At 44.7% G+C, this 23663-nt stretch overlaps 1 protein-coding gene across 1 annotated transcript in view; it reads left to right on the top strand.

Annotated features, from left to right (window-relative positions):
• NUP107 (nucleoporin 107) overlaps positions 1–23663 on the top strand; it is a 97121-nt gene that overhangs the window by 37157 nt on the left and 36301 nt on the right. Inside the window, exons 10-24 of the mRNA XM_068098591.2 lie at positions 11909–11997; positions 14486–14561; positions 17338–17451; positions 18203–18293; positions 18585–18670; positions 18789–18848; positions 19289–19434; positions 19527–19572; positions 19806–19875; positions 20350–20468; positions 20582–20620; positions 21792–21942; positions 22148–22260; positions 22346–22448; positions 22571–22731. Coding sequence (XP_067954692.2) covers positions 11909–11997; positions 14486–14561; positions 17338–17451; positions 18203–18293; positions 18585–18670; positions 18789–18848; positions 19289–19434; positions 19527–19572; positions 19806–19875; positions 20350–20468; positions 20582–20620; positions 21792–21942; positions 22148–22260; positions 22346–22448; positions 22571–22731 — 1464 coding nt within the window. The remainder of the gene's footprint in view (positions 1–11908; positions 11998–14485; positions 14562–17337; positions 17452–18202; positions 18294–18584; positions 18671–18788; positions 18849–19288; positions 19435–19526; positions 19573–19805; positions 19876–20349; positions 20469–20581; positions 20621–21791; positions 21943–22147; positions 22261–22345; positions 22449–22570; positions 22732–23663) is intronic.

The following is a 23663-nucleotide window of genomic DNA, read 5'->3' as shown; positions in this document are numbered from 1 at the left end:
GCAATTAAAAGCTGAGCTGAATTATAGTAGTAAATTCATTCAAAAAGAACCCGGGCAATGCCGGGTGCTTTCGGCTAATATATATATATATATATATATATATATATCTATATATATCTATATATATATATATATATATATATATATATATATATATATATATATATACATATATATATATATATATATATATATATATATATATATATATATATATATATATATATATATATATATATAGATATATAGATATATATATATATATATATATATATATATACAGATATATAGATATATAGATATATATATATAGATATATATATATATATAGATATATATATATATATATATATATATATATATATATATAGATATATATATAGATATATATATATATACATGTATATATATATATATATATATATATATATATATATATAGATATATATATAGATATATATATATATACATGTATATATATATATATATATATATATATATATATATATAGATATATATATAGATATATATATATATACATGTATATATATATATATATATATATATATATATATAGATATATATATAGATATATATATATATACATGTATATATATATATATAGATATATATATATATATATATATATATATATATATATATATATATATATATATATATATATATATATTGTTACGGATTAGGATGTTATTTACCGAGCGGTGGTATTACCGCGGCCGAATAGTTGCTCCCCTTTTCTTCCCTTACACTCACCCGATTCACCCAGACGTTGGCCAAATCGCGCTATGCTAAATCAATGATGGAAAGGACACGACGACTGGGAAAGAGGAAACGACGCAAGGGGTACAGTTCTCAAGACCTCCGGAGGAGGGTATAATTACAGTGGTGGAGAAAAAGGGGTAGATTACAAGGCAGAGTGAGGTAAAGACACAGAAGAGATGGGCACTTAAAATACCGTCTTATCTTAACCCAGACAGACCACGGACAAGGTAGACTTACACAGGGATTGATGGCAGGAAGGGACAGGTAGGTCGATAGCACAAGGTGCACCTTGGCTCGGGGACAGGATAAAGCACGGTCCAAAAGATGCAGGGAGGCCTCACAGCGCTCGGAGGTGGTCTTGCTTGCTCCAAGCTCAGTGCGCATCTGACGTCACCTCCCTCTCACTGCGCATGCTCAGCGGGGAGTGACACGCCCTCGGCTGGTTGGTTCCGCCCCACTGGGGCCGGTCCGCCGCTTCCATTGGGTGCGGGGGTTACCGGGCTCCGCCCTTGACGAGGAGCTGACTGGGAGCCCCTGTTTGGTAACCACGTCGAGCACATGTTCGATGGCGGCTCGTTGTTGTTGTTGTTGTTGTTGTTGTTGTTGCTGTTGTTGTTGCTGAACTGTGAGGAAGAGCTGCGGGGAGGTATTGGGAGGTCCTAAACTTCCTAACGCTGCCATACAATCACATTCTGGTGCAACGAAGGGTCAGAATTAATGGAAACGAATCCTTAACTGACATAGACTAAGAATAACTAGCAAGATGTCCTATAGTTGTCTTACATGAGATGCGGTGAACCTGGGTGCGACATTTAATGGGGGAAATAGGGGGAGGTCGGGTCTACAGAGTGTTGTTTACAGAAAATGGGACTAGGGAATGGGGGATTGGGGAGAGTTGGGAAGTATTGAGGAAATAGGGGAATATTTACAAGCGGATATGGATGGATGCAAATCCCATATCCGCAACACTGCACCCTGCTCGACCTCGGGGCGTCCTGACCCGATAAATTTTTACCTACTTTAGTGTGGCACTCAGATGTAGTTCCCTCTACTATTAACTCAACCCTGAGTGCGACAGTTTTACAGATGTTCACAAATGAGTAAATATGTCCCCCTGCGACGTTGCACCCTTCTCCTAACAGAAACACACCCACAGGATAACCGAATCGCGGAAAGCATCCTCAAACTAAACATACAGCCGGTAGGGAGCATCATTTATACAAGACTACACTGATATTTACACTACGATCCAGGACCTGTTCTTTGAGGAACACATGCAGATGTTATGCATAGGGAGAGCATGCATGCCAGCATCGATACACCAACCCACGAGTGCCCTGTGGCCCTACGGCCTTTAATAATGTGCAGAGCACCCCTTCCAAGCACCAAAAGCACCACCCCATCATGCACAGTCAGCACCATCCGGTGCACCAATAAAGTGTTCAATAACAATGCACCATCAAGTGTCCATGGTCACCGGTGGTGTCGCAGCCGGCCGATGTTCTGCCGCTGTCCTTGCCTTCATGGAGTGCACTTGGCCTTCTGGCTTCTTTAGAAATAAAGAAAGGTGCCAACCGCGTCCATTTCTGAATTGTGGCCGTCAGGGGGCCAACTAAAAGTGGTTCACCTGTATGGCATAGGTGCCACGTTGACCCAGAGGTCCATCCACGGGTGGTGCTTGACCGCAAAAGAACTGCGGTCCATTGTGGGCGGCCACAAAAATTGCGGTCCATATGGTGTATCGATCCAGGCAGCAAGCAGCGGAAGTACAGGCCCACAACTGCGGAGCCAGCACCTCTCTCTCCTCTCTCTCTGCCCCAAAGCCAGATCCTCGGAGGTGGGAGACAAAAGAAGACAAGTGAGTAAGGTGGTAAGGGCGCAAAAGTGCATGCAATACAAGTTAATGCACACTGGGGGCACATGGGAACCAGGTGAGACAGGTACGTTCCTACCGTACGCCCCCCCCCCCCCCCACCAGGTAACCTCCATTGCCCCTCCCTTACCCCTTACTGTATCCACAAAACACAACACTACCCATAAACATCTACTTTACACATCAAACAAACGTCCCTACTGTCTTCCCCGTTCCTCCCATAAACCAAATTCGTCTTCTCTCCCTCCTAACCAATCAAATTTGCCATTTCCAACTCTCATCAAAATTTGCCATCACCAATTCATCATCAGTCCCTCCTAAGAAGGGAGAGATGGAATCACCCCAATGTCTCATCCACGTCGTGATGCGTCTCACAAATCCACACAGCAATTCTCCTTTCCTGCAACACAAAACAAAGGAAACACAGGTGTGGAGTCATCATCATCACCTCAGGTAAGTGGCTGCGTATGGTGCGACAGGTTCATCAATCCTAACTATTTCCTAAATGACATTAATACACTTTACACTACCCGGGGTCTTTCCCTGCCAATCCATTGGCCAACTTACACGATGGGTTCTAAAAACCAATTCCCATTGACCAAACTGTGGTGCTTCTCAATTTGGGGTCTCACTCCCCCGATTCATCTCCCGGTGCCCTTGCACAATTTCTGGGCTCCGACGTGTAGCTCTCCCAGCAGGTCTACCCACCTGCACACCTCCACCACTGTAGTTGCCACCCGAGCTTACCTGCTCCTTACCTAACCTATCTAACTGGGGAAGGCCCCTCCTGGCTCTGTCACCCCTTGGTGCCCTCTGGCACTGGGCTACCCGGGTCCGTCCTCCGGATCCTCGGGCCCCATCCACAACTACCGGCTCCCAGAGCCCACCTGCGGCCTCACCTGGCCGACATCCTCACAGTGGTGGAGTGCCCAAACCAACTACACACACTAACAGGCTACACGCCCAGCCATTTCCACAACACTAATGCACCCATCCAAACATCATCTTCCACCCGCACCACAGATGCCAATATTCAACCACAATTTACCTATACCCTCGACCTAACATTTACACTACCCGCCCCGTGTATTCGTGATGGGGGTCCATCCTTCCCCCATCCACACCTTCGCACCATGCACACCACTCCGTACCACTTACTCCACTCCACAATTTCCACCATACTCACTCCACGACCATCCATTCCAATACTCCAGATATTCCACACTACCTGTACTTGCACACCTGTGCTCTCATACTTGGTGCCGCCTGCACCCTTCTCTCCCCCAAGCGCATTCGCGCTGATCCACAACACTCACTACTCACCATGGCACTCATCCGCAATGCTCTCTCATTCATTGCTTGTACCTCACACACACCTCTGAGCATTGCCTCACCAATGCCTCATTTGAAGCTGCTCACCAGCACTTCCATTCATACTGCATCATCTGCTCTGTCTACTCCCTTCTAAAACTCGCGCTCCTCCGTCTTCCCTTTAAACTATTGCGCTCCCACGTCATTATCATCCACACTAAGCTACCTGCGTCCCCACTACAGGTATCAGTCACTAACTAACCTTAACGTTACCTAATGTCATCTTCTAGGTCCCTACACACAATATCCTAACCCACCCAGGCTAGTTTTCACTGCCATACACCCCATAACTAGTGCGCATTTGCCCCCATCTGTGAGGGATGGTGGATTGGCCATCCCATCACATGGGGCATCTCCCACTACCAATTTTGCACATCAAATTTCAACAAATCAAAAATTTGCCAATCACTACCCATCATCTGCCAATCATTACTGCCAATCCTTTGCCAATCATCAAATTTTGTTTTTCTAATTTCGGGGCCAAAACACTATCCTCGTCATTACAGTCTACTTACTAACCCTCTCGGTGCGCCAATTCACTTCTAAAGCTCGGCTTCGTACAGCCGAGCAATGAATGCGGGTTCTTTGGTGCCGGCGGCTGGATGCGTCCGACACTCGGTGCAGGGAAGGACGCTTACCCGGGCCGAGATCCCACGCACCACCTTGGCACGGAGCCATCCCATGGCCCGATCTCGACCTGCCGGAACGCCTCAACAAAAAGGGGTCGCCATGACGACCCTTCCTATCGGGCTGCCTGCTCCACTTAATGGAGCACGGACGCGGCCGTTCAAAGCGCGGCCCAGCGTGGATCGCGTACGGCGGTTCTTTCAAAACCGCCGTGGTTCGGATCCCCGCTGGTCCTCGCGGCACGCGAAGCTGCCCGACGTGCACCGAGGGCCCGATTCGGCTAAATGTCGTTCTAACCGCTAACCCGGTTACCGTCGATGCCTCACCTGCATGCTTACACGCATACGCTACCCGTTCCTTGCTCAAACATCCAGCTGTCTCCCTGCTCTTGGTCATTGCACCTTCAATTACACACCCAGGTACACTCATTCTGCTCACAGCCTTGGTCACACACCTGACCACCGAACACTTTGGCACACATTCGCCGTTCGCACACCTCACCAACACACCTCTTCGCGCCCCCTCCTCGGTCACCTCCTCTGTGACAATCACAGGTGTGCTCTCACTCGCACACCCAACCACGTGCCTCATGACCAATTCCAGTGTGCATTCCCACACACGCTCTACCCTTCCAGGTGTGCATCCTTCCATTCCAGGTGTACATCCTCTCTCACCTGTCATAACCAACTCACGCTCCGTGTCACTCTCACTACTTTCACCACCACTCTTGACAGCGCACTCACCCTTACTCTCGACAGCGCACTCTTTCCTCATGCACCTGTCCGTTACACACCTTTCTCGCGCATCCTCTTGCGCACACTTTCGTTACTTCCTCCGTAACACTCACCACAGGTGTACACTTTTCCGTTACATCCTCTGTAACACTCCTCACTACGCGCTTCCATGTGCTCCCTCGCACACGCGCTATGACCGACTCACTCTCGACAGCACCCTCACTCCTTGGCGCGCACTTTTTCCTCACACACCCCAGAGTCGGACTTTCTCGCACACCTCCTTTTTCGCACACCAGACCTGTCGCACACTTCACCAACGGCCTCTCACGAACACCCGGGTCCATCTCGACCCCCTAGCTTATTAAATCACCTGGCGCATCATACGCACGACCATATTGGTCACCACTTACACCGGGTCCTCTTTCTCTTCGCTTCTCCTCCATCACCTGCGAATCCCTCATCCGGTTAATGAGCACATCATCACGATCCGAACACAGACTTTGGACCAATTCTTTTACTTCCTCTTTTATCTCTTTCTTATCCCCTCTCCGTCGCTTCTTAATTTCGCTCACCCCTTCTTCCACTTCTTCTAATTTCTGCTTCACCTCTTTTATTTCCCGGTACGTCTCCTCAAGCTCGTCGTCTAAGGCTACGTTGACCGTTTCTATGTGCGGCCTCACCTGCCGGTCCTTCGTCTCCATTACCTCTGTCACCTCATCCAACCTCGTTGTCAGTCCCTCACGTACCATCTGACATTGCCTCTGTGTCGCTATCAAGTCATTTTTTATGTCGTTTTGTGTCGCTTTTAACCCTCCTAGTACCGCAGTGTTCCTTTGAACCTGCTCCGTTAGTTCTTTTTGTCCCTCCGTCAGCTGTTCCACTCCCAGCGTCAACTCCTCTATACCACCTTGCAATTTTACAGTCCCCTTTCTCACCTCCTTCTCCATGTGCTCCTCACAGTGCCTCACCTCCTCACGCACTCCTCCGACCTCCTCACTCACACCTCTTCTGATCTCCCCTCCCATCACTTGCATCTCCTGCCCAGATGCCACCCTCATCTGCTCCATTTCCTCCCTGTGAGCATCCAATTTAGTTTCTACCCCCATTCTGACCCCCTCTATCTGCTGCCCCATTTGTTTAACTTCCCTTTCCGCTTGGTCCCTCATGTCCCTCATGTCCCTCAATTTGCCTTCCATACTGTTTTCTAACCCCTCTAACCCCTTTTTCATCCCTTCCATTTGATTCTCTTGAGCGGCCATTCTGTTTTCTACCCCCTTAACCCTTCCTGTATTTCCCCTAATCTATTGTCTAATCCCTCAAATTTGTTGTCTAGTCCCTCAAATTTGTTTCCTAATCCCTCTATTCTACTCCCTAACCCTCCGATCTGGGCCCCCATGTCCTCCCTCAATTTCTCACTATTGGACCCCATGTCATTCCTTAATTTCTCGCTATTGGACCCCATGTCATTCCTTAAACCCCCGATCTTTTGTTCTAACCGTTGGCTATTGGCCCCCATGTCCTCCCTCAATTTCTCGCTATTCTGGGCCAACAGGGCCCCTATTTGCGCCATGAGGACTTGCATGTCCATCGGCGGCACGGGTACAGCTACCGCAATCCCCTGCGCGGCGCCGACCTGTTGTTCGCGCTCCTCTTCCCCATGCCTAGCGCCGCCATTTTGCGAACCTGCCGCCCTCACTGCTTCGCTCTCCTCATGTCCCTCAATTTGGTCCTGGATCGACCCTGCCTCACTCTCCTCTACCGGAACCCAGCCATCTTGATCTCCCATAGCGCGACTTTCAAAATTCGGGTTTTTGTAAAACAAAAGCAAATTTCGGTACTTTATAATTTTGACCAAATTTTTTTCATTTTTTTTAGCTGTTTTAAAAATTTGGTTCGGGCCTCGTATCTCACTCCTCGACACCAGTTGTTACGGACCGCGGATTAGGATGTTATTTACCGAGCGGTGGTATTACCGCGGCCGAACAGTTGCTCCCCTTTTCTTCCCTTACACTCACCCGATTCACCCAGACGTTGGCCAAATCGCGCTATGCTAAATCGATGATGGAAAGGACACGACGACTGGGAAAGAGGAAACGACGCAAGGGGTACAGTTCTCAAGACCTCCGGAGGAGGGTATAATTACAGTGGTGGAGAAAAGGGGGTAGATTACAAGGCAGAGTGAGGTAAAGACACAGAAGAGATGGGCACTTAAATACCGTCTTATCTTAACCCAGACAGACCACGGACAAACGGACAAGGTAGACTTACACAGGGATTGATGGCAGGAAGGGACAGGTAGGTCGATAGCACAAGGTGCACCTTGGCTCGGGGACAGGATAAAGCACGGTCCAAAAGATGCAGGGAGGCCTCACAGCGCTCGGAGGTGGTCTTGCTTGCTCCAAGCTCAGCGCGCATCTGACGTCACCTCCCTCTCACTGCGCATGCTCAGCGGGGAGTGACACGCCCTCGGCTGGTTGGTTCCGCCCTACTGGGGCCGGTCCGCCGCTTCCATTGGGTGCGGGGGTTACCGGGCTGCGCCCTTGACGAGGAGCTGACAGGGAGCCCCTGTTTGGTAACCCCGTCGAGCACATGTTCGATGGCAGCTCGTTGTTATTGTTGTTGTTGTTGCTGAACTGTGAGGAAGAGCTGCGGGGAGGTATTGGGAGGTCCTAAACTTCCTAACGGTGCCATACAATCACATTCTGGTGCAACGAAGGGTCAGAATTAATGGAAACGAATCCTTAACTGACATAGACTAAGAATAACTAGCAAGATGTCCTATAGTTGTCTTACATGAGATGCGGTGAACCTGGGTGCGACATTTATTGGGGGAAATAGGGGGAGGTCGGGTCTAGAGAGTGTTGTTTACAGAAAATGGGACTAGGGAATGGGGGATTGGGGAGAATTGGGAAGTATTGAGGAAATAGGGGAATATTTACAAGCGGATATGGATGGATGCAAATCCCATATCCGCAACAATATATACACAAAGAATTAAGTTAAGCACCCCCCCCCCCGTTTTTTTACAACCTCGCACATTACAAGTTTGTTGTCGTCAAAACAGTGTAATATACCCATGATATTGCTATATTTTCTGGAGAAGTGATATTATGGTCACATAAAAACATAACAATCATGCCGTTTTCAATATTTTATTCTGAATAATTTAAGGTGAAATTTTTTGGGAATTTTAGGCATATTTTCACCTCAATTTAAGTATGGAGCTATAGGTCCATCACGGACAGTGTGGATGACGTTTATGTTTTCTAACGTACAGTCATTGTTCTGAGAAGACCTCTAGCGATCTTTGCGTCAATAACGTGTGTAGGACCCACGTGATCGGATCACTGACTCAACCAATCACTTTTTTTCACTTTGATCACTCAATTTCATCAATGGATAATTGCTAATGTCATACCAATCATTATTTGATCTCACATACCTTAGAATATATGCCAATGTATACATATACACAAAGAATATATTTTAGGGGGTGCTTACCTTAATTCGTTGTGTAGGGGTGCTTAACTTAATTCTTTGTGTATATATACATACATACACATATATAATCATCGTTTTCTTGTGATAAAATCGATCTTCATGTAAAAAGTCATTAAGGCAAATGTTAATCTTCTACTTTAACGACAACTATTATTCCCATTTGTGGGATTTGCTGGGGGAAACCTAGTCCAAGTTTTTGACGAACCGGCTAGCCCAGCCTGATATTTGACTAAGTAGTGAGGGTAGTAATTTGTTATATGTTAATGGTGCCAGCAATAGCTAACCTACTCCCCGTGAAAAAGTCACCGTAGGATATTTTACATCCACCAACTAATACTGGCAGATGCGATGCCCAGTGTAACGTCCATCTGAGGGACGGCACATACACACTGCTGAAACACCGGGATGACAGTTTGTAGCTCGGTCGGGATTTGAACCAAGGCTAGACTGCTTAGAGGCAAGTGTGCATACCTCTCGGCCATTGTGTCAGCCCTAAATGCTCATATAAAAGGCAAAAATATTGTTGTGGATATGAGAATTGTGTTTTTTATTGTGTAGTACATTGTAAAATATCACCCTCCTTCCTCCAGTTGTGTATAAAGGTCAAAGGGCGTCCCGTAGTTAGGTCATAAACAATCACGTTAGCCAATCATAGATTTCCTCCTTGTTGGTAGTTTATTTCCTTATTCTATGTAGGTTAAGGCTGTGTCTTCCATTAATTGACACTCCATTGCACCGAATTCAAATAGATAGATCCCCTTTCATTCCCATTCCCAAAGCCTCTACTGCCAACTGCATTTGCCGCCATTACGGCGTGGTCAGCTCGGGGAAGAAGGGCGTGCCCGCCCATCGTCATCAAGGGTGGAGCCAGAGAGCCCGTGCCCACCAATCAGGGCCGAGGCGAGCTCACCGATGGGCGTGTCCTGGAGGCCGGCGGCTTGATCGCCCGAGGCGTTATATAAGTGCGCGCGGAAGCCTTTGAGAGATGAGTCCAGACGAGCTTGGTAAAGGCAGATGAGTTCAAAGTTCCAAGAAAGAGTTGCGCCAGAGACGGCAGATGAGTAAGAAGTTCTAAGAGTTGCGCCAGGGACGGCAGATGAGTTCTGAGTCCAAGAGTTGCGCCAGAGACGGCGGATGAGTCGAGACGAGCCCTCGGAGAAAGAAGGGAGACGCGTCCTGAGGTGAGCCAGAGAAGCAGTTTTGGCTCCACCAGCAGTTTTGGCTCCACCAGCAGTTTTGGCTCCACCAGCAGTTTTGGCTCCACCAGCAGTTTGGCTCCACCAGCAGTTTGGCTCCACCAGCAGTTTGGCTCCACCAGCAGTTTGGCTCCACCAGCAGTTTGGCTCCACCAGCAGTTTGGCTCCACCAGCAGTTTGGCTCCACCAGCAGTTTTGGCTCCACCAGCAGTTTTGGCTCCACCAGCAGTTTTGGCTCCACCAGCAGTTTTGGCTCCACCAGCAGTTTTGGCTCCACCAGCAGTTTTGGCTCCACCAGCAGCTTTGGCTCCACGAGCAGCGTTGACTCCACCAGGCAGCGTGGGCTCCACCAGGCAGCTCCGACCCATTACCCCGCGGGAACCAGATTGCGGTGGCATCGGTGGCCGTCGAGGTCCAGCCCGACGTCCCGTGCGGGGATCAAGCCCGAACCATCTGCCCCAGCTGAACCTTCCCATTCCTCCTTCCAGTCATTCCTGCCTCCATTCCCCAGTCGTGTAAGTGTGATCGTAGTCCGTCTTTGTTTGTTCTGTCCTGGGTATTAATTAAGACTGCATAGGTAAGCTAAGTTTCACTGTGTCCTTCTGGTCCGTCCCTCTTTCTGCCTTTATTTTATTATCCTTCCTTCTCCTTGGTTTCTTTTGGTTGTAAATAGTAATAAATCCTATTCGTATTTCCTACCTCTTGTCTTCTTCTTCTTCACATCCGTCGTCTTTGGCTTTTCCCAATTGAATACCTGCGGCACGATTTGGCCAACGTTCAGAATCGGGTCTAGTCTTTGTTAACGGTTCGGGCCGCGGCCGCCATCCGCTCGGCAATCCATTAACATCTTATCCGTGGTCGCGAACGAAGCTGCTCACCGGCCTTTCCGGAGGTCGCGGTGCAGCTTCAGGGACCACGTCGGTCAGTGAAAAGTGAGGGGACTAATCCCCCCTCAAAGGGGAACCATAGGCCGACGTTGGGTTCCGTAACAATATATTACACTAGCTGAATGCACCCGGCGTTGCCCGGATGCTTTTTGAATGAATTTAATCTTCTGTACATCGGTCTGACGCGAGCCCAGTATCAGTTAGTGCTCAACGATTTCTTGTTCTTTCTTCTGTCGGGCCCCACGAGAGAGAATTTTGAAAGCATGTGTTGCAATCAGACAGATATTCCTATTAAGTGAATAAGTTGTACTTCAAGAGAATTTTGAAAGAAGAAGATTTATTGTGAAATGGGCCCAGCCCGGCCGAGGCAGCCTCGACCGGCCTCACCACCTCGCCTATAACCTTCCCGGGGCCCGTCCCAACATTTTTTGTTTTAGAGGTTTTCTCCTATCTTTCACCGTTCAGGAGATTAGCGCGTGCAGACAAACAAACAACAAAAACTTTCTTTTTTTATATATAATAATATAGAAGAAGATAGATAAATTGCAGCAATTTCGACACTTTCAGCTCCATCTTTCTTGCATAAATTGTCTTTTTAACATCATTTGCAGTGACGTTTTTTCAGATAAAGATATGTATCGAATGATCGGTACTGTGTGAACACCAATATGCTTAAGTTCAGGGTAAAAGATCTTGGAAAAAATATTATGTTGAGCATGCTGATGCTAACTACAGTGACATGGATGTGCCAATCGATACAGAAAGTTGATGAAGTAAAAAAAAAAAGAAGTGATTGTGAACGGTAAATTTGCAGCCAAACGAAAGTTGATTGTAAAGAAGGTCGGTGCAACCTCGTTGATGCAAAATGTTAAGATTTATACTTTAATCTCATAGCAACATGAATGATGGAGTCTGGTGAACACTGTGCTTCCTTAGCTTGTTGTGGATTGGCTAGAGAGCGTTGCCAAGAATGAAGTTGATTCCTATCTGGGAAAGATCAGATACTCCTGTGATTCAGTTTGCTGGTACGTATTAATCCTTCCTGCATATGAAGGACCTTGAGTTTGAGTATCGATGTTTTGTTTTTTTTCTAAACATTCTGTTTATTGTTTACATTTTTTTTTTTTTTTATGGTTTAAAAAACAAAACCTCGTTTCCCTTGCTTGTACTTGATCCAAACTTTGTTTTGCAATTCTATTAAAATGCATTTTATGTAGTATCTTTTTCTATTTTACTCCAGATTTCTGGTCCTGGTTTACCATAAATTGCTGATTCCCTGCAGTGCTTGTTCATTGCCAGAATATAATGTTGATGTCCTTTTACTGTTACAAATAACTTTTTTTGTTATTCCTTGTAATAATAAGCAAGCTCATATTGTGAATGAGTGTCATGCATGCCACAGTGAATGGATTTTTACCCAACGCGTACAAGCAAAAAGTGGGGTTCAGAAATTGGTTCACTTTGCCCCTGTGTTTGTCGGTCTGTCTATGATCGACAAAAAACTTTTTTAGGGTACCAATCCTTCCGGGATGGATACAAATTTGTCTTGTTCTGTTTTTCTTTTGTTTTGTTTTGTTTTTTTCTTCCATATGATTTTTGCGGGTCCAATGATATTGCCAAATATGGCATTGATACTCCATGACAGGACGTACAGTGGCCTTGTATAGATGAAGCATATCAGCTTGAGAAAGGTATCGCTGAGCACGAAATAAACAGCCAAGGTGTTGGAGGGAGCCAACAGCCAACAACAACAACAGCCAACAACAACAACAACAGCCAACAACAACAACAGCCAACAACAACCAAACAGCCAACAATAAACAGCCAATAAAAAGCCAAAGGAGGCTCTTTCAGCTAAACCAGAGATGTACTTTTCCCAGCTGAGATTTGAGCTGATATCCAATATAAGCAGACGGATAACAGGAAGTTCCTGCAAAGGTGAAGAATCTAGAGACGGGGTCGGAAAAAGGTGATCTTGAACTCGACACAGACAACAAGGTTGTCATTTTTTTGGTTAAAAGTAACAAACCCGTCTTTTCCCTAGTTCATCACACTCTCTAGGTTCTGATTTGGAGTGGTACTCGCATGGACACAGGTATGAGGAGACGTGTTTCCTGGGTAGGTAGTATACAGTGTTGAGTCATCTGCGTAAATGCTCAATTGAGAGAATACAATCGGGCAAATCATTAATGTATAACAAGAACATTGGACCCAACACAGACCCCTGAGGAACACCAGCATTCGTATTATGGACAGGGATGGCTGTCCCTCATGTACCAGAGATTTGACGATTTACAAGGAAGTCAGAGATTGTATCAAGCAATTTTCCAGAAATGCCATATGATTTTAGCTTGTGGATGAGGCCCTTGTGCTGCACTGCCAAAAGCCTTCGAGATGTCGAGACAACAACCCTGACTTCTCCACGATGATCCAAAGCCTGATTCACATGTTCAGTGATTAGGGATTAGGGATAGAACATCACCAGTAGATCTTGACTGTCGAAAACCATACTGGACATCAGTTAGGAGGTTGTGGGTTTCCAGATGAGTCATGAGTTGTTGTTTTATCAAGGATTCAAACACTTTGCTTATAATGGATGGAAGGCTAACAGGCCGATAGAAGGATCAGATTTCTCACCGGAACCTTTAAAGACAGGGACTACAGAAGCCTGCTTCCAGGTAAGTGGAAACACAGACTTTGCCATACACAAGCAGTACAGTTTTGAGAGAACAGAAGACAGTTCAGGTGAACACATCTTCAAAGCCATTGCAGGTATTCTATCTGGTCCAGTAGATTTTGAAATATCAAGCCTTTGAATAATAGCAACTTTCCTGTTTGATGACGATAGTGAAAAGCCTGGTGTCAAGACGGGAAAGACAAATATACAATGGATGTCCGTGATCTTTAAGTGTGGAGTTTGCAGCAAAATGCTCAGCAAAGAGGTTAACTTTATCAATGGGAGAAGTAAGCACTTCAGGACGACTGAAGAGGACAGGAATCGATGATCGATTACGGTTGAGAATGCTATTAGCAATTCTCAAAAATTCTCGAGAATCTAGCTGTTTATTTGAGATAGAATTGCAAACAGATTCTGCATACTGTCACTTAGCATTCTTTAATACTCATTTACAGTGGTTGCTCGCAAGCCAAAACAAATGATGCGCAACCGGGCCTAAACCTTTAAAAACCAACTCCCCCAGAATGGCTAGACAGATCGATTGGAAACTTCACACACATGTTCCCCAAACGTGTAGCACACAAATTGCATTGTTGCCACTTTGAAAAAACCTCTAGTTTAGCCATACTTGGACAATTTGCCACTCGTGTTCTCAGCGTTGGGGAGTATCGAGATTCAGTAAAAATGGCGGCTCATAGGAAATATAGATTGTTCTCAGAAATGCAAAGGAAGAGTTGAAAAGACCCTTCCGATGTACTTTTTCTCAAGACTGCGTGAGATAAGGTGTTTTATGAACTCTCTAGTTATTATTACTGTTGATTCCTTTGTCTCCTTAGGGAAAACACTTTACATCTCCTGAACCAGAGCAAATCATTTGGTTCGGTCTTGAACACTGGCATTGTCACTGAACTGGTAAGAATCATTTTCCTCGCCAGTTGGCTTTATCAAGGTTATGCTAATATGTCTTGCTAACAGTGGTGTTATTTTAAATCTTGATAATCACACCTATAAAAGTGCATGTCTGTGTTTGCAATTTTCTGTGATGCACTATATTAGCTGGATATACAATTTGAATTTGCTGAAGAGAGGGTGGAGCTTGGACTGCACGTGTGCACATATCCAAAATTTTGCTGCTGCCCCATGCCCTCGTGCTGAAGAGAGGTGCAGCTTTCCACAAATTTTTGTTGAGAATAGGGGTGGAGCTTGCATCAAGCAATGAAACTCGGGAAGAGTTTATGGGTGCATTTAATTTTCTTACCACCCTGAACCTCCATGGCATTATGCTTTCTGTATTCATTATATATCAAGTGTATTTCTGTATTTTTTTATTTTTTATTCATTATATGAAGAGGTATATTTGCTGCCTACGTTAAATTTGGGGATTTTCCATTGGGGCAACTCGTGTGATTTTACATTTGATTACAAGTAGAATCAAGGTCACAGCTTCCCTTCAAAAGAGCAATTAATTTTTCCCAATAAGGACTCTACTTTCTTTAAAAGAAGATGTTGATAAGATGTGCAAACTTTTTATGTTTCTATCAAAGTGATAACTTTGCTCATTGCTGTTTATGGCTGATGGAGATATTGAATACTTCGATCACATGGGGTTATGATTGAAGTCACCGTTTGAGGGACAAATAGAAGAGCTCCCCCATTTGTTTGCATTCTCCATTTGATATGCACTATAAATGGACAAGTTTGTGTTTGTGTGTCATGGCATGATTTTGTGGAGGTGTACTGGGGCTTGCTGATGTGGTGTGTGAAGCACAAAAATGATGAACATTATCCCCTGAGTTGATTCGGTTAATTAACTGCAAATAATCCGGAATAATTCCCACGTTATAAACGCAAGCCGTGTTATGGTGTATAGAGCAGTTTAATAGGTCCTTCCACTGCATGGCATTCTAATTTCAAAAAAAAAGAACAACTAGAACGGGCACTCGGTAGAGCGCATACCTTCGCCGCAGCTACTTTTGTTGCCAAAATAAAAGACTACAAGATCTGTGTAGCAAAGCATTTTGGCATTAGTTTCATACAAATTGGACACAAATTGACCGCGCTATGGTAAAAAGACGATTTTGACCTTTTCATGACCTTGACCTTGACCTTTGACCCGATCGATTCCAAAATCTAATCAAATGGTTCCCGGATAATAACCTATCATCCCACCAAATTTCATGCGAATCGGTTGAATACTTTTTGAGTTATGCGAATAACATACACACACACACACAGACATACAAATAAATACACAGCGATCAAAACATAACCTTCCGCTTTTGCGAAGGTAAAAATAATGACGACATTGTAACAAAGCATATATTAATTAATACTAAATATTAACAACAATAATAATTGTAGCATAATTTGGCAATATAATAATGGTGAACGTATAATCCCCACACTGGTCCTAGTACATCTAAGCTTGGTGATAGGCAAGCTAATGCTGAAGCAGTACAGCAGACAGGTATGCTGCAAGGCCGTGAAGACAAATGGAAATTTAGTCCAATGGACCAACATGCCCACTGGTTCCTCAAATATAGGACTTCTGAATTTCTGCTCAGCTGCGATACAAGTATGTCACTGCATGGTTTTTTTTTTTTGTATACATGATCGAGGCTCGTGCAAGAGCTAGAGCAGAATGGAAAGGCAACAAAATGGAAAGGCAAAGAAAATGACATCAAGGAAAGGGGGAAAAGGACACATGGTGGTGAACGATCCACACACAATTTCAATGAAACACAAAAAAAAGGGGAAAGTGGGGATGAAACAGGAAAGGAACAAACCAACTGACAACTAACAAACAAAAAGAGGTGAGTGTGAGAGGGGGGATCACAATAACCTGGAAAAATAGCCCTGAGTGTGCTGACGGTCATCTCTTGATGTTGTAGTTCAGTCCACCTCTGATTTGAGGAGACTCCCTGGTAGCCCCCCTGATCCCCTGTGGGGCCCCTGATGTGAAATCGAAAAACCTAAGACCGGGCGATCCTGAGGACCATCGAGTAAAGGGCTGTATCGGGTTTCAGAGCTATTGATTGGTAAATAAGGGACGAGTAGAGATCCAAAGTTGAGTCGGTAACCCCCCCCCCCCCTTCCCCCTCTACTACCCCTTTACACTCTCGGGAGTCCCCATGATCCAAAATTGAAGCCCAAACTATTGTGTTGGCTACTGTCTTGTATTTATGTCTCAAGGTTCAGAACAATCAGCAGGGTGATACGGGAGGGTAGCAAAAATAGTAAAAATATAACGGGCTAACAACCAGACGGACAGACATTCGGGCATCACAACCCATTTTATAAGTTCATCTCTTCGAGAATCTAGATGAGATGAGATAAAAAGGCAGTGCTTGGAAATGGGGTCACTTGGGGTAGAAGAGATCATGAGTGTGGATGGTGGTCGTGGTGAACAGCTGTCTTGAATCCATGGAGGGAGAATGGGACCAAACTGACTGGGGAAGTTGGTTCTACAGGTGAGAGAAAAGAGGAACAAGTGGGTAGTGAGCCTTGAACTGATCAATGCTGAAATAACGTTTTTTATGTTGTACAAAATTATTTTGGCCTTCATACTAGAGTTTATTAATACAGCTGCATATCCCACCTTTATATCAACATGCCGTTGCTGAAACACCTTTATTCGGGAGACATTTTGCTGACATTTTTGCTAAAGTAATGTTGCATGACGTTACAGGATCCAGATGCCCCAATTCGACAGAAGCTGCACCTTGCGGAGCTAGATCGTGAAGATGAAGCGAATATCTTGAAACACACCTTTGATCTGATCCGTGCAGGAATGGTGGACGAGGTCTGACTTGATAATCAAATCAAACCCATAATTATTGTAAATTTTCTTTTTCAGGCTTATCATGCCTGTAAGTGCCCACCATGTCCCATAGTCATTCGAGGCTCGTGAAGGAGCTTGTGCATCCATTTATTGTGGGTCGGACACTGTTGATCGAGTTTTGCATGAATAGCGAGTGAGATGAGTAGACAATTAATCAACCTGCGATCCAAGCATCATGCAATTTATGCTCAGTTGGGAGGATCATACGGGGTAAACAGTTTTGGGTCAACCAAATTATTTGCACAACTTTTGCATTTTTGATCCTCCCGTTCCTCCCTACCACTCCCCCGACCCATCCCCACCGCTCCCCTCCCCATCTCCACCGCTCCCCTCCCCATCTCCACCGCTCCCCTCCCCATCTCCACCGCTCCCCTCCCCATCTCCACCATTGCTTCCCCAGTATACCTCGTGCATTACCTTTCCCTCACTATTATTTAACTCATTTGTCATCCTTTACTACTTCTCCCTTATCCTCCCAGACTCCAGTAACCCCTCCCACCTCCACTGTATTCTCTCCCATTTTCTCCGCTCTTTCTTCACGTGCCAACCCCAGCATTACATTGTGTACATTTGTAGATATCCATTTACCGTTTCTGCCTTTGGTCTAATTAAACTTGTCCATTTCTCCATCAAGATAGTATTGGTGTGACTTGTAATAGCATGTCTTTGCTGAAATAGCATGTCTTTGCTGCCTCCTGTATTCCCATTGTAGGCCCAGAGGCATTGTAAGCACTGCGGTCAGGCCTGGCGTGCCGCGACACTTGAGGGCTGGAGGCTTTACCATGATCCTAACTACGATCGGGGTGAGCGAGGGGTACTCAACCAATCGTTGGATCCCAGTTTCTTTATTGGTCTTGTGAATTGTGTAATGACTTTTCTATGCATTTGGATTAATTTCCAGGGAGTGTGTTCTGTGTTGATAACATTGTGCATCGTAGGGATCAAGTTTTTGGGATTGAAAAATCGTTTCATTTTATGGTGTAACATATGAAAGTTTCCATTTGACAGTTGCTTTTCAAAAGGCTATGATTAAAAAAAAATGTTTGCTTCATATAAAGCTGTGCCAGATTTCTGCGACAATTTGTCTCTCTTAGTTCCGAGCTCCGGTGCATTGCAGCCGATAGAAGGAAACTCCTATCGGGATGTGTGGAAACGTTGCTGCTGGAGCATGGCAGAGGAGGTATACGGTTTGGGGAGAGGAAGCAAATGTTCAGTTAGGTGAAATATGAATTCTCATTGTCTTGTTTCCTGGATTATTTCGTTATTTTTCCTTATCTTCCCACCCACTCTACTTCCAGGAACAGTTTAACAGGTACGAACGAGCCATTTATGCAGCCCTTAGTGGAAACCTGAAACAGGTACTGTTTTTTATTGCATTTTTAATTCTGCCATTGCTATTTTCCCTTGAGATCTGATTCATATGAAGGCCTATTCTGATATCTGATTGGATTTTTTTACTTTGTGGTCTTAATTGTTAAATTATTCATCAGTCGGGAAGGAGGAGACTATGATAAATCATTAGGAAAACTAAAAAATACGAGGAATGGTACCAAGAAAGGATAAGTGCACACAAACGAGTGATATCTCAGGCATTAATCATGCAGATTACTGTATTGCACCATGTAGAATGTACACCGCCTTATGTAAAAGATGGACGACTTGGTATCAATTCTACACCATCGCTTGGCATCTCTCCCAAGCCATCAGGGAAGGCTTTCCCCATGCGCCACCCAGAGTTGGAGAGTATGCCAGTCGTAATGCAAGATGTTTATTTTCTTCCTTTTGCCATCGTGCACAGCTGCTTCCGGCATGCATTTCGTGGGAAGACCATCTGTGGGCATACTTCCGCGTCATGGTGGATGGTTTGGTGGAGCAGGATGTGCGCAGCCTGACGACCCGTCCAAGGGAACTTGAGGATCTACCCCAGGAGACGACTCCGATTGAGTAAGCATTAAATATATTTGTGCTGACCGTGCAAGATTGTGCACGAATGTAGACAATTCCGACATTCTCGTTTTGAATTTTGGCCTCCGCAGATTAACGGCAGAGAAAATATTTGAGGAGGTACAAGCCACAAATATGGTAATCACACACACATGTACATACACACACACCTTCAGTAAATGTTTGAGAATATGCAAGGCAGCTTGATTGTCACTTTTTTTTTCTTTTTTTTTTTTCTGAAGAATTCTGTAAGTGGATAAAAAGGTCCATTAAAATGGATGGTGCACTTAAACCCTTGCACACAACAATTGTCTTTCTCAACCTATGGTTGTGCCTCTTTGTATTATTTATTTATTTCTCCCTCTGTTTAGGCTTTACTGAGGGAGTCCAAGGAACATTTTCATGTCTTGCAAAAGCACTTAATTCTGGGTGATATTGATGGTAAGGTGTACACCAGAGTCTGTGTTTGGCATTGACACCATTGTCTAAGAATTGTGCTGTATAACTTCATGGTGAAATGTGACTCCTTATTCCTAAAAGTACCCAACCATCAATTATTGTGGATTGATTGCCCAGATTCTCTCCATATTTTACATTTTACAAAAGCAGCCTGCTATAGATGTTCGACTTGCCTCATTCGTACTAGTGTGACTATGAAAGATCCATGGTGCCTTTCTCAGGAATAGGCCATTCCGCCAAAACCATGGAGTGTGGTCATTTATTAAGCAGGGTGTGTTTTAGTACCTGTTTAGTCAGTTCTGGTTTCAGTTTTCAACGGTCCATACTCTCCAACTTCATGGTTTATTGGTCCATTGATTAATCGCACTGCCATGTTGAATTGGGAACCCACTGCACGATTGAGGTAACACATATTAGCTAGTGTTTGGTGATTTTATTTAAATCCTCACCCTGTAGGCCTGATGCGGGAGTTTGGGACGTGGCTGACACAGAGAGAGTTTGTGTTGCCTTCTCACTTGTTTCGCTGCATGGCTCACATGGTGCTGTTTCTGCGAACACTTGGCCTGGAAACTAAAGTATGCACCCTAAACGTTGTACTGAAACCGACCATATTTGCATTGTACTCGTACACGTAATGCTTATAATACTTGTGTATGTGTGAGCACTTACACCAAGTTATCCCATTCAGGAGGACATCTCATTGGAAGTGCTCAAGGCCTATGTTGACGTAAGTTATAAGTATTATGCACTTCTTATTGCCATGCTTTTTGAAATAAACAGGAGGATATTGTAATCAGCTCCATCTGTCCGTCACACTGTCTCTTCCTAAACGGCTTGGCACGCCATCAACTTCACTCTAGTATATATTTATAACCATAAAAATTCTTAATTTACTTTGGGGTGAAAACTGGATTGCCATTCCAGTATCTTTATGAGAGCCTGGTGTTGGCTTAGCGGTTAGGGAGCTGGCTTGGGATCCTAGAATTCTGGGTTTCAAATCCCAGTCAATCGCTGAATTTACGCCAGGGGGGTTGACTCAGCCTGTCATCCTTCCGAGGTTCGCAAATTGAGTACCAGTTCACTGGTAATTCCCTGTGTGTCGCAAGAGGCGACTAACAGGGTTGGCGGCAGGAAGGGCATCCGGCCGTAAAACATTGCTTCAAAAAGGGGCCATGGTGCCCGAAAAAGGCCAACCCCTGCACTGCGGGGAAAAATGGCCTCTAAAGGTGGTTCCTCTGGTTCATTCCAGTATTTTTATGATGACAGCAGCATGAAGGATTTTCAATATTGTTTATAATAGCAGCAGGCTCACTAGTAATGTTCATGTAGCAGGTAATCTGCCTCCCTCACCTAGTCAGGTTCACGTGTGATGCCAGCCACCATTTTGTGGTTGATTATGAAATGCAAATTTGCTGTAAGCATCGAAATGCTGCCCACCCACATCTTTAAGCCAAACTGCAAGAGAAAGTGAAACTACTGTGATACTTTCATATAATTGTGACATATGTACTTGCCTTGTACAAAACTGTCATCTTGATGTTTCACAGGCAGGTGATTCCTCAATGTGTGTGGCGTCCCTCGGATGGACGTTAAACTACGTCCCGTCTGCCGGCATTATTTGGTGGACTTTAAAGATCCCAAGTCCTTAAAGACCTTTAAGTCTGTGAAGATTATGCGAGCTATCACCGGCACTGTGAACAAATTCCAAATTCCTGCCCTGACTTCCTGTATCAATCAGAGTGGCGAGCAGTTCAGGATTGTAACCCCAGCCAAGAAACTGCTTGAACTGCACCGATGCTTTGTATAAGAGTGAATTAATTCTAATGAATGAATGAGTTCATTGAGTGAATGAGTACATGAATGAATTCTAATGAATACTTGATCCATTCTCTTACTAGTTGCTGGTGCGTGAGAAGCACACTGGGCTGGTGGCATTTTACGCTCGCCATCTTCCACCGGAGCATGCGACCATTGCTTACGCTGCCTTCCTGGAGGGCATCACAGAGACGGAAGAGCGCAAGTTGTGCCAACAGCTTGCGGAACAAGCAGGTGCATCTCACTGTTCCTTGTTATGTTCTTCCTTTGACGGTGTCTCCTTGTTGAAATCTAATCTGTATTGATCTGTGGTCATTTTTCCAAAGTGGTTGAACTGCAGACATCTGACATCATTCCGTGAGTTATACTTTGGTTTTGCAGCACACCTTCTTGCCATTTCGGGCCGCAAGCTGATATGTTCATTGCTCTTCCTCTCCAGGACTGGATGTAATGGCCGTCACAAAGCTGGTGGTGGAAAACATCCGTCGAGCTGACCCCATTGGCTTCGTACATCACGACACCTCACCCATTCTCAATTCTGCGACAAGTGCGGTGAGAAACATTCAAAATGAGCTCTCGCCATTCTGAAGTGGAAGTCATTGAGTATCTTTTTGATGTGCTCTCGTCTTACCAACAGGCTGATCTGGTTCTGATCGATGCAATTGAGTGGTTAACCCTTGAACCGAATCATCGAGCTGAAGCCATCAAACAGAGCAATGCCATAATGAGGGCTCTGTTATGTGAGTCTTTCCTCATTTATTATTAAAAGATGAGAACAAGATCAATGGCATTTGAAAGGAGACAAAAACATTTGTCTTCTAAGATGTAGGCAAAAATTTGTGTTGTGTTACTGTCTTTTCAGCCTCAAAGAAACACGAAGCTGCCAAGGAATTGTTTGAGAAAATCCCTGGAGACTCCATTGATGTCATTCACCGCCTTTGGGAGGAGCAAAGCATGGAGGTGCCACTGCCACAAGAGACCGACATGGCGATTCGGGAGCATCTGTGCATCCACACGTACCTGGTAACGTGATTCCTGCCACCTGAGTTGTCATCCGGAATGTTCTCAAGAGATCGAACTGGCTTGCTTCTGAATTATAACATTAAGCTTCTTCTTAATGGAAGATAAACACTTGTACTGTACTGCAAAACCAAGTATTTCAAAGATTTAAGGGCACATTGACACATGAGAGGCTTTCATGTAGCTTGTGGCCCCAATGGCATGGCATGCAAGTCCTTCATTGATTATATCCGTGTACGTACAATTCTACTCGGAATATTTGCAGCCATTTATTAAGGAGCATATCTCATTTTACATAAAGGGAATGAAACTTGTGCAAAGGTTAGCTTTTTAATTTTTTTTTTTTTTAGTATGATCTAATGCTCGTCATGGAGCTACACAGGTTAGCTTTTTAATTATTTTTTTTTAGTATGATTTAATGCTCGTCATCGAGCTACACACAGGTTAGCTTTTTAATTATTATTTTTAGTATAATCTAATGCTCGTCATGGAGCTACACACAGGTTCGCTTTTTAATTATTTTTTTTTAGAATGATCTAATGCTCGTCATGGAGCGCACACACACACACACACACACACACACACACACACACACACACACACACACGACGCAACACAATACTTTTTGACGAGACAACACAGCCACTGAGCTTAGAGAAAGTCCCGGCAGTTACCGAGATACTGTGGGTACCAGCGACGTCACAACAATGGCGCCACTTTTCTCACAGCATTCACCAGGGCATTTCCTAAGGAGGCATTTCCTCCTCCCCATGGATGCCAACCAACCTATGGGTGATGTATATATATATATATATATATATATATATATATATATATATATATATATATATATATATATATATATACAGTGGAACCTTGACTTACGAGTGCCCCAACTTACGAGTTTTTCGAGATACGAGCCGTCGCTCCGGCAG

Source organism: Myxine glutinosa, chromosome 2, assembly GCF_964187855.1.
Source record: "Myxine glutinosa chromosome 2, kmMyxGlut1.1, whole genome shotgun sequence".
NCBI classification, from domain to species: Eukaryota; Metazoa; Chordata; class Myxini; order Myxiniformes; family Myxinidae; genus Myxine; species Myxine glutinosa.
Note: the sequence above shows the minus strand (reverse complement) of the source record. Positions and strands in the feature narration are given on the sequence as shown.